Raw genomic sequence first — 12,049 nt, forward strand, 5'->3', positions numbered from 1 at the left:
TTTACAAAAGTGTTTTTCTTTTGCCAACACAAAAAAGGAACAGATCTTGAAAATAAAATACTGAGCAAGGATGCTGCAGCTTCACCTGTTTTTGTATATTTTTCAATAGTTACATAGCCTCTTAGAAATACGAAGTATGTCTTGTTTGCTGTGTAGAGTAGTATCAGTTTCTTGCTGAATGTTTTCAGGAATATCAAAGGTGTGTGTGAAGTTGAGGTTTTTCAAGGAGATGGATCTTTGCAAATGGTCTCTACTGTTTCAGAAAAGCATCTGTAACTGCTGGGAAAGTCTTGTTCAAAGTTCACTGGCTTAAGCATTGTTTGATCTGTGGACCGCAGCTTAATTCTTGTATGATAAGGGTTAGAGTGTTAGAGGGTAAGGTGGCATGATTTCTCACAATATTAGGAATATATTCATGTATTTCGCATGCTCTTGCATTGCAGAAGAGAAAAAATGCCTTAAATTTTATGTATTTATTTGCTTATTTATAGAAAATGGAATCATCAAATCAGACAAGGTATTTGAAGTAATGCTGGCTACAGACCGTTGCCACTATGCAAAATACAACCCTTATATGGATTCTCCACAGTCTATAGGTAAGAGCATCTTGTAAAATTTATTGAGATTGTTCTAATTTGCATAACTGTGACTGCCTTTGTCAAATATTAAGAATGTGAACATTTTTAGAAAATTTTGAAGCTTTAGTTCATTATTCATTCAGTATCTTTTAACTAAGTTTCAGTTTGTTATAGAATGCAATTGGCATAATTGGATATGTCAAGTAGATAGATGTTCTTTGTCAATATTAATATGTGTATATATATGTATTTAGTTTTTAAACCACAGCAATTTGTGGTGGTGCAGCTGATGTTTAAATACTTAAATAATTTGTATCCCATTTATATCAGAAACAGTGTCTCTCTTTGCATTGATCTCAACTGAATCATTTCTGTCAAGTTGCTTAAACCCTTAAATGAGATTTATTTTTTTAAATATGAAAACAGGTTTTCAATGGAAGACCTGCTCTGATAGTGTTACATATCTGCTATTAGTTAGAATTAATTAACCACTTTTGATTTTAATAGGAATATAGAGTTATAAGAAATATTTTAGTGGAGTTTGCGTTTGCATAGCAACCGACAGCTACTATGAAATCCTCTGTACAGCCCCGTACCAAGGCCAAAGGAATTGGTCAGAATCACCTAGTAGGAATGCTTAGAACTTAGATAACAGTTTCGTGTTTCAATGCATGATTGGATACAGTGTTTACGTGTAGCCTAGGAGAATGTATTGAGATGTCAGAATGTAGAATTAATGGGAACTGGGGGAGAGTCGGATGAAGCAACTCTTAAGCTACCTGCCAAGAAACAGTGAATGTAGGTAAAAGGTAATTCCGGCAGGGGGCATCGCGACCACCGACTCATGTACCACCTCCCCGAATAATACCCCAGACCCATTTCCAGACCTTTCTAACTTTACTGCACAGAATCAGATATGGGAGGAGAGTATGTTAATGATTTTCAGGAAATACTATGTTTATGTGTGAATACTTAATGAATATTAAGTGAGTCCTATATAAGGTGTATGATTTTGAAACTTGGTGTGCGTTGATTGTGAGAGGACTCACTCGTGCACCCGGCCATTAATAAAGAAGTGTCTGCTTATCTGCATCACATTGGTGTTGATAAGTTCTTTATTCCGAGATTTCAGTAACAATAGGACCATTGTTTAGGATGGTTATTTCCCATCCTGATCCCAGTTTTACCTTTCCAAGGCAGGAGAGTGAATTACATGAATGTAGTAATTTTGTATTTATTTCCCTCCTCCAGCCCTCCCCTAATAGTGGGTGGTGAGAACTATGAATTGTATTAGAATTTTATTAGTTGTATAGGAAAACTAAAAAAACCCAAAACCAAATCTGTCAAGATACATACACACTCAAAAACTTGCATACATTCACAGAAACATATATAGGTGAGTGTTCCTCCATGTTTTCTCACAGTTTGCAAATAGGTGAGGTTATTGTCTCCAGAAGTTCAATGGTCCCTGCCACACCAAACTAACAAAGTCAGGTTTTTACATAGGGAGTGAGTGAAAAAGGCATTATGTTATTCTATGAGACATTACTGCTCTGAATTCAACATACTTGATCAAGCTGAGGCAATATAGTAACAAAATGGAGATTGAAACTGAGATCAAGGACGGAACCTTTTTTCTTTACTGTCCAGAGTTGGCATGGCATAGCTCTCAGATGGTGTACCTTAACTCACTTCTGAAGCAGAGCACTAACTGTTGGGGTGTGTGTGTGTAGCGCCCTGAATGAGGGCAACAACTAAGGTATTACGTTTTACAGTCGAGGTCATAAAGATCATAAGGTTGCTGCCTGAACAATGATCAATGCGTTCTTCCATTCTCGTTTTACAGGTTTCCAAGCAACAATCAGTGCTCCACATATGGTAAGATTTAAACTTACAAGTATAGGTGATTTTGTAAACATCCAGATGCTTCTGAAATAAAATATTTATCCTAGCAAATTTAATGAACAGTTGATTGCAGTGATGCTGTTGTGAACTGCCTAGTGGGAGGGCACAGAGGAGATTGAGCCAGACTTTTCCTAGAGATGCACTGCAATAGGATGATGGGTAGTGGACAAAAAAAGTGCAACATGGGAAATTGATTAGTTTCTAGGGTGAAAAATAATCCTGTTGAGGGTAGTTAAGCATTGGCACAGATTTGCAGATTGTGGAAATTCTGTTTTTTGATATACAAAGAAGCTGACTGGACAGGGCTCTAACTTAAATTGCCCATGTTGAAAGAGGTTTGGACCGCAGGATTTCCAGAGGTCCTTTCCAACCTAAATTTTCTGACTCTGTAATTTATGAAAATAAAAGAATTTGGAAATGGATAACAGTGATTTATATGGTTGGTATTGCTGTAATGCCTCTAATTCTTTGGACAGGAACACCCCCCACCCACCCCACCCCCAACAAACATTGTACTGAGAAGCAGGTTTTTTTGCCAAGTGGTTTGAGACCAGGACATTTATGACTAAGGCATGAGAAGAGATTTCAGTACATAGATCTAGGACAGACATAATTTTTCTATGCTCCTTTATTTGAGATGAAGGATGAATAGAAGCATATATTTTGTCCTTGCAATGTTTGGAAAGTGTCAAAACATAATAAAGGTCTGGTCCTGTTGACTAAAAACTGCCTAGCTGAGTTAGAATTTACTTAGTTACCAACATTAAAAAACCCAGGAATTTTGTATAGAAATGTCAATGATTTTATTCAAGGAAAGACAGCGAGAGTAGTACTGTGACTAAGGGAGAAAATAAGAATTAAGTTTTCAAAATTTTAACTCAATGAAGTCATTATTTGCATTATCCTGTGTTTAGTACTAGTAGAATATGAGCAAAAAGGAAGTATATCCTCTAAGCAAATGTTAACATTTATTGTTCTAATTATTTCTGTTTTCTGAGTGTAATGGATTAAGCCGTAAGGGTGTGGTAATGGCTGTCTCTGAAACATTAAAGAACAAACTGTGTTTTTTAGTTTGTGACCTAAGCTTGGCTTGTGTACTGGTCTGCCATGTGGGAAAGTAAAACTCATGAAGTGTCTGTAGATTACTGCATTTCATGTATGAGCCTGGCTATCTGACTTTGTAAAAGACAACTTTTTCATACTCCTTGAATCAGCAAGTGTGGAGGTAATACAAGCAGTAGTTCTAATAGCCATTTTCCTTGATGCTCCAGAGGTGCCTTCTTCCTAGCTAGCCTCTGTCCCATCTTACTCCAATGTATATAGCCTAACGATAAGTTAAATTCATTAAAGGCCATATACTGCCAGAACAGTAAGAGCCACCAGAGCTGAAGAGAATTAAATTGATTTACGGTGTCTCTCCCAGTAACTATATATACACTGAGTTTGTGCTAGAAACTTGAATGGTCAGATGAGTTTATATTTGCATATACTAAAATAATAAATAAATAAATACACACACACACTTTGTTGAAGTCAATATAAGTAACAATGATTATATCCTGTAGTTACCACGCCCACACACACCTTTTTGGTAATAGAAAATAACACTGACATTTCTTACACAAATCCTCAGTGCATTGCTCAAAATCACTGAAGAAATGGATATATATATTGGGCAAAATAGACACTTTTTGAATATTTTGAAATTTTCTGTCTTCTCTTAGCATGCATATGCTCTTGAACTTCTGTCTGATCAGTTACATGAAGGAGCCAAAGCACTTGATGTGGGATCTGGAAGTGGAATCCTTACAGCATGCTTTTCACGAATGGTGAGATATTTAGTTTAATCACTTGACCATCAGAACTGCTTGAACTGAAGCATAACTCTGAGTTAAAGGGGAGAAAAAAACCATTCTTTCTACAGTGGGTTTAGGTATATTATACAGAAAATAATTTACTCTCCTGGGTGTGATTAGTACCCATTTGTTACCCTAGCTGATACTATATGGCTGAGTTAAAGGGTCCAGTCAATTGTGTGATGGTGAAGAAACTGTCTAGAGGAGAAGTTTTGGGGTTTTTCTTGATTGTGCTTTAGTGGTTGCTTTATAGCTTGAAGGAAGGAGGTGTTTGCTTTGTCCAGCCCAATTTTTATGTTATCTTGTGTGGCTATGAATGTTCTCATTGTGATAAATTGTCATGTCTTCCTGCTATGGTGAGAGCTTACTGAGGCCTGAAATAATCTTGTTTCCACAGGAAAATACATTGTATGTATATAAATTGTCTTCAAATTTAACTTCTTTTTTTTTTCTTGTTACTGTACTGTGTGAGCATCACTACAAGTATTCATTTAATCTTTCCTAAGTTAGATAGTAATTTATATTCTTTTTATGTATTCTTCAAGTAACTAAATTTCTGGGTTGTTCAACCTGTATGTAAGGAATTCTGTGATGCTACCCTATCTTACATCAGGAAAAAAAAAATGAAAAATTGTTTCATGCTGGCTGTAACTACGGTACTGTTAGACTAATTTATGTAGTGGAATATAATCTGCCCTTCCTTCTCCATTCCAGGACTTCATCATTGCTTTATAACTAGCAGAGGCCTTCATTAAATTGCCAACTTAGATATATTTTTTTTTTTTCTTTCTGAAAAGTTATTTTGGAATATGGTGATGCATATGATAACTTCTCATACGGTTTTTTTTAGCTTCTTAGTTTTCTGTTTTCAAGCACTGATCTGTTGAGTCTGTCATCACTTCTGGTTTCCTGTGTTAAGAATCAGATAAGAATGTTTAGGACTGGGCAATGTACTATCAAAAGTATTTAGGATTTTTAAGTGCTAGCTGCAAAAATAAATAAAAAAGTAGTTGAAGTAAGTTAACCAAACTACAGTTTAGAGGGAATATTACTGTCAGTTATTGAACTTTCTGCCTATTATTTTTGGTCTTTGTAGTAAATAATCAAATGCTAGTAGCATACATGGGAACTTCAGTCCTGCAAACATTAATGTGTATTTCTCGCTGAAGTTACAAATGCATAGAAGAATAGCCATTTTTTATAAGATGTGCAAGTTGTGGTTGGGGACCTTTTGCTTTTAAAACAGCTATGTAAGAAAAGCTGAAAATGTCTGTAGAGAAAGCAGAATTGCCACAAAAAGGAGATCTCTTTCCAATTTTGCTGAGGTTAATCATGCTGTCTTTTTATTGCCATATGAATGTCATGGTCCTCTTCTGAATCCCCCTCTTGGTGGTATGCTATGGAATGCCTTACAGATGTGTTTTGTGAAACATTGCATAAATGCTTCTCTTCTGTTTGATAGCATTACTCTGCAATACAGATCTTGCTTCATCCACTTGAATGAACGTAGATAAGACAGTATGTACTGCTCGGACTTTCACTGTAACATTCTTTCTAACAGTAACAAAAGCTTGAAAGTAGTATATTATGGGGAGTGATGGTAAAGTGTTTTGCTATCAAAAGTCAGTTGGGGATGTGCTTACTGGGTCATGTGGATGTTGCTTCTCAGTCTACTGGAGATGTAGAATGAGTTGCTTGCGTTTGTGGTACAGGTACCTGAGTGAACACTGATGTTGTGACAGCTTTACTCCTATGATGGTAATCTCATCTGTGGTACTTCTGGGAAAGCTCTATGTTTACTTACACTAGTAAAATATCTTAAAGATCTTTTTGTTTGGGTTTTCATGTTAAACTGCTGTGATAAACTTATCTACATAGCATACAAACTTAAGTTTATTCACTTTTAAAAGTTGTCAGCAAATTAATTGTAGCTTTTGTCTTGGAAGTACTGGCATTATAAAAAAAGTATGGTATATTTTTATTCCAAACAGATCATGAAGATCCCCAAAATTGTGCCATTCTGCTATTGTCTCAATTGCACACACTTCAGAGTTTCAGGGTAATTGATGAGGGCTCATCAATAGCATAATGGACTGCGACATGCAGCAGTAGATTTTCTTTCTTTCTATCAAGGCTATTTCATGTTAAGATCATTTTGCTAAATTTTAATTTATGTGACTTTACCCTTTGTTGGAGTACAGTGGATCTTTTGCCAGCTTCTGGTACAACTGACTGCCAGGCATTCCTCCAGATAGCAACTGGTGGTTGTCCTAGTGAAAACTTGCCATGTGTCTTGCTCTCTTTCAAAGGCTAGGCTGGTGGTCTTCCACTTGAAAAAGAAGAGGTAACACTGCTCTCTTGATGTTTTAACATAGGACTTGTCCATAATAAAACAGAAAAAACCCCACCATGGTATTGATAACTAGTTACTAATTTTCCAAGTCTTAGTGACATTAAAATGCAAGATACAGAAACATAACTAATGCATTCAAGTACGTCCAAAGACAAAGTTGTATGACAACATGGGCTGCTAGGATATACTTTGCCATTCTGTTCTTTGAGCTAGATCCTGTTAAAAATAGTCAGATTTTAAGGTTTGAATCCTTTTTCTCCTCTCTCTAAAACTGGAATAATCTTCTGAAATTGTGTCTTTATTCCAGGAATAAATGGAGAAGATTTTGTTAGTAAGCCTTATTTCCCTCAGAATACACAGATCTTCTGTGGCCTTTTGTGAGTTATGAGCTCTTGAAAGTTCCACTCTTCCTGTGGAAGAGAGCTGTAAATCTGAAAGTCGATTTATGAAGCAAGAGTAGGTAGTTTGTCACTGACTATTAATTGCTGCATTTGCTTCTGGAAGAATAAGACTCTTCAGATAACTTAGAATAAAGTGCATGACTTGCTGTTTTCCTTGAAGGAAGGTCTTCTCTAGAAAAACCTTAATCTTTGAGTAACTTTATTCAACATGAAAGGAGATAATTTCTAGTCTGTGTCCTTGAAGTTATTACTTTCTATTGCAGGTAATTCAAACACTCATGATCAGATCTAACTTCCAAAAATTCAGAGAAGAAATCTCCACTAATAGTATAACTTAACATCTCAATAAGATTACAATAACAAACATTTATAAGACCATACTGACAAACTTTAATTACCAGTTGCTTCTAGCAGTCAGGGTGTATCATTCCAAGCAGTGGTTTTCATAACATTGGGAAAATATACTACCACTTTACCGGTTTTGTTTTTGTTAGAGAAATGGGCTCAGGAGATAGAAATACTCGTTCTGTAAATGAATCAAAACTAGCAGAAATTATTCAACTCTATATTTTTATTCCAGGTTGGTCCCAAAGGACAAGTTGTAGGAATTGATCATATCAAAGAACTAGTAGATGACTCAATAAATAATGTCAAAAAAGATGATCCCACATTGCTGTCTTCAGGAAGAGTGAAACTGATTGGTGAGCATCAGACTGATATACTTATTAATTAAACTGATATTCTTTCTAGCAGCTGGTTGAAAATGACTGGAATTGGATATGATTAAAAATTCTAATATAAGAAGTTAAACCAAAGAAAGAAGAGCCAAATGAAAATTTTAAAATCCAACTCATCTTCAGACCTTTGAAAATACCTTCACACAGTTTGAAGATTGACTTCTGGTAATCTTAAATAATATGTAATCATTCTATGAGAGAAGCTTAACAGGGAGGTGTTTTCTGGTGAAAATATTTTTACATGCTGGAGGTGTTTCATGTTAAATTTCCTGTTTAAAATTGGGTTTGAATTCACAACTTGATAAAAGTACTGTCATCTAAATGAGCATTTTAACAAAGCCTTTGTATTTCTGATACAGTAATTGAGAAAGCTGCACACAAAGGGTTTAGTGGAAAAAGTACTAGACTGGCTGGCAGTATGCATCACTGAATTTAATTTCACTTGTTTTTAAAATTAACAGTATTTGTATGTTAGGGAAGTGATTAATCGACACATTCTGGAGAGGGAATAATGATAAATATATACAAGGACAGTGAATTGTTTTAAATACTTTTTTTTTTTACTAAAAAGAAAGATGCCTTTTTTAAATAAGATGCAAAGCTGGCAGGAGGAAAGCATTCCCTTCGTTATCTTTCTGTTCATTAAGTTTAAAAAAGAACTTGAAGGTCTGGATTATTTTGAGGCTTCTAAGAAGAGTGCTTGGAAAAATGATTATTACGTGATGTTTGGCTCTTAATACCAGTTTGATTCTTGGGTTTTTTTTCAAAATGAGGGACTTTAAAAAAATCTTTTTAAAATAAACCAATCAACACATGTACTTGTACATGTGTATAAAATGCAAAGTCCCTGACGGAGAACACTTCTGTGTTAAACTTAATTGGAAAAGAAGTTATGCTGAGACGGTTGGGGCTGGAGAAGGGGAATGGGGGATAATTTCTATTGTTGCTGTACAAGAGCAATTTGGATTTACGCTTCTTGATACATCTGAAACAAACTTTGATGCCCTTTGGAGTCTAGAATTCTAGGTAAACATAATCATCTGTATTTATGTTTGACTGTGTAGCAGGATAACTAAGAGACTTCTGAATAGTTTTGTTGTGAGGTGCATTTAAGAAAAGTGCAGATGTATGAGTAGCAGTTCAGTGGATTATGTGGAGAAGAATGTTTTGACTGTGCTGGATTCCTAGCGACTCTGGTGCAGAGCTAGAATCCAGACAACTGTTTTTTAAAACAACTAAAAAACACCCAACCCAAACACCCTCTCCTCCCCAACACACAAACAAAAAACCCCTGAATACCCAAGGTTGATCCGTGGTGGAAGGTGCATGAATTAAGTCTAGGTATGTCAGTTGCTGGCTTCTTGCAAGTATGCTTCAACCATTCTCCATTGCTTTGTCACACCTCACATATGCCATAACTGCATTTCAGAAGCATCAACATTATTTTGGGGTGTCTCAGCAATAGAACTGCACTGGGAACTTGGGAATAGGTGTACTTAGGGTATGTCTATATTAGCTTCTGGTGGTTTTGCCTTTTTTAATATGGTTTCTTTTGTGTTTTGTTTTTTTCTTAAAATCAGAAGGGTACCTTTTGAGGTCAATCTCTCTCCTGCTTCCACTTACCACACTGGCTCACATCAGAGTACTCCTGGAGGGCACAGACTTTGATTCCTTTTGGATGAAACTAGACTGGATTATGTACTTTCAGAAGCAACCAAATATGTTTGATATGTTAATGGATATTAAGCCAATAAGACAGAACTAGACCAGAGTGATCATTCAGAAATGCGTATATTGCATGGCCATCAGGTTCTCGGCAAAAACTCTTTTGCTGTACCGATCTGCTTCTATTGTGCTGCACTATTTGCTGATGCAGACATAGCCAGAGGGGATGAGGGTATTCTGACCACAGAGAAGTAGTTTTCTTCTGTTTCTCTGCTCTTGCTATGACTGTGAAACAAGTCAGCATAGAGACACTGAAGACTGTCAGATCAGAAGATCAGGTCTAAGGTTCAAACACAAGCCACGCAACCTTTTTACATCAGAAAGTCCTGGTACTGCTTCCCCCTCCCCATCACCACCTGCCACCCACCACTATGATTACTTCATTAACAGGCTGCATGGAACTGGAGATCTGAGAAGGACAGGTGATGTTACTCAGGATATAAGCACAAGCTGAAAATTTGGGCTGCTGTTTGCTCTTGGACATTGAATAATACAATAATTTGTATCACATTGAATATATGAATGCCAACTGAACTTCTTCTTATCTGTGTTCCCGTTGTGGGTAGATATGTACCTGACTGCTGTAGCCAGGAGAATTTTTGTGGGTGTTAAAAGGGAAGAGCTGTGCTGTGCTTATGCGTATAAAGGAGCATGATTTTTTTTTTGTGTGTGGGGGTGTGCCGATTCTGAAGATGGTGGCTTTGGTTTGGACTATTGATTCTAAGAGCAAAGGGTTTAGATGTTTTGGTTCCTTTTTACCACCATGAAGTGATAAGATGTGCAGAAGTCATCTTTGGACTTCTCTGGACAGTGCTCAAGATGCATTTAAGTCTCAGAATTAATGTGTTCTTCAGAAGACAACTTTGCAGTTTCTTTCACACTGTTTTTTTCAGTTTAGCAATCTCTTCTTCTTTTGTCAGCAGTACTGGAAATCACTGCACCTAATGCCTGCTGTTGCATCTATAGGAATGAGGGTCTGTTTTCCTGTGTAACTAACACCATTCAAATAGTATCTGTATTCTTGAACTGAAGAAGTCTTTCTCCATTGCCTTCTCTTACGGAACAGCAACTCGATACAGTTAACACATCACTACTTCCTCTTTAGAGGTGTGCAGTGCTACTATGGTATAAACAAATATAAATTGTATACTTCACTGCATTGAAGTGGTTGTTCCGGTAGAACCCACTTTGGCAGAATTAGAGAGATTAAAGCCCTGGAAATAGTAGAACTTTCATTACTGGCAACAGTAATGAAGGCTGACTTGGTGGAATTGGTGATCAATAGGCATGAGTTCTCTTGAAGCACTGGTAGTTCTTGCTCGATGGCTTCTGCTTGCAGCCCTTGGTTAGAGCTTGTGGTGGGCAGAATTGACAATATGAGGAAATAATGTCCCTGAGCTTTAAAGGACTTCTGCTGAGGAAATGTGCTCTCTTACAGCTTTGGGTGTAGAAAGTTATTGCAGGGTCTTATTTCAGCACCTAGTATGAAGGATGACTCACTCCCCAGTTTTAATGGTTTCAAGGACCTGTCCAGATCTTCCTGTACACTCTTGGATACTTATGGGTGTTGTTACTGTCCAGGTAGATGACCCTGTCACTGAGGTCAAAATGAAATCTGTGATGGCCACCATGTATTTTTCCTGCTTTGTGAGTTGTTGGAAGGCAAAAAGTTGACAAATTTTCACCCTCTGGTAGGGGCTTAAAAGTTCTTTTGACTCATTCAGCCTTTTTAATTAACCTGTGATAATAGTGATTGCAGAGAAGTTGAAGCTATGTTTGAAGACAGAAAACCCCAAGCAACTACTTGTGTTGAGCAGAGGACTATGTTCATTAGCCTTCTTACTTTTCTTCTTGACTGATTACTGGGACTTCTGCATTGTCTGAGTATGAATTTGTGGATGGTTTAGCCTCCTTTATTACTTTTGTTCCTAAATAACTCCAGAGACAGTTTGCCTAACTTACTCTGAATCTCCTGTTGGTTTCTTGTAAATACTGTGCATGCCACATTTGCATCATCTTCTTTCAAAACTTTACCCAGGGTCTGGTTTAGTTTGCTATATTTCAATGGCTTAAAAACCCCAGTCCGTTCCCCTTGCATCCAGTATAACTGGGGTGGTACGCGACATCTAGGATAAGGTGCTTCTCCCTAAGTTCTCCACCAAAGCTGACGCTGCATCGGTAGCCCTCTGAATAACTTAGTTACTCCTAACATCTTCCAAGCAGCCACCTGGAGCTTTAGCCACATGTCTGATGTCTGACCTGGCTGTCCATGTCAGTCCAGCAGTTGTCTGCAGGAAGGATAGCGAGACCCATCTGCTGGCGAAAGGGGATGTGTGGGGATTAGTGTACTGCGCTAACGTATGATGTGTGTGCGGTCTTTGAGTCCAACCAGTAGTGCAGTTACAGATGTATAGTCCATGTGAGTACTTGCTTTGTCTTTTCCTCACCTTTGGAGTCTTCTGATATGTGCTTCTAAGATTTAATACTTTAGACT

General features: G+C 37.1%; 1 protein-coding gene across 5 annotated transcripts in view; it reads left to right on the top strand.

Annotated features, from left to right (window-relative positions):
* Positions 1-12,049, top strand: part of PCMT1 (protein-L-isoaspartate (D-aspartate) O-methyltransferase) — a 36,084-nt gene that overhangs the window by 11,696 nt on the left and 12,339 nt on the right. For all 5 annotated transcript variants that reach the window (XM_040597843.1, XM_040597844.1, XM_040597846.1 and 2 more), the window contains 4 exons: positions 492-596; positions 2,425-2,456; positions 4,208-4,312; positions 7,674-7,794. In XM_040597843.1, the coding sequence (XP_040453777.1) occupies positions 492-596; positions 2,425-2,456; positions 4,208-4,312; positions 7,674-7,794 (363 nt within the window). The remainder of the gene's footprint in view (positions 1-491; positions 597-2,424; positions 2,457-4,207; positions 4,313-7,673; positions 7,795-12,049) is intronic.

Source organism: Falco naumanni, chromosome 6 (assembly GCF_017639655.2).
Source record: "Falco naumanni isolate bFalNau1 chromosome 6, bFalNau1.pat, whole genome shotgun sequence".
Classification (NCBI taxonomy): Eukaryota; Metazoa; Chordata; class Aves; order Falconiformes; family Falconidae; genus Falco; species Falco naumanni.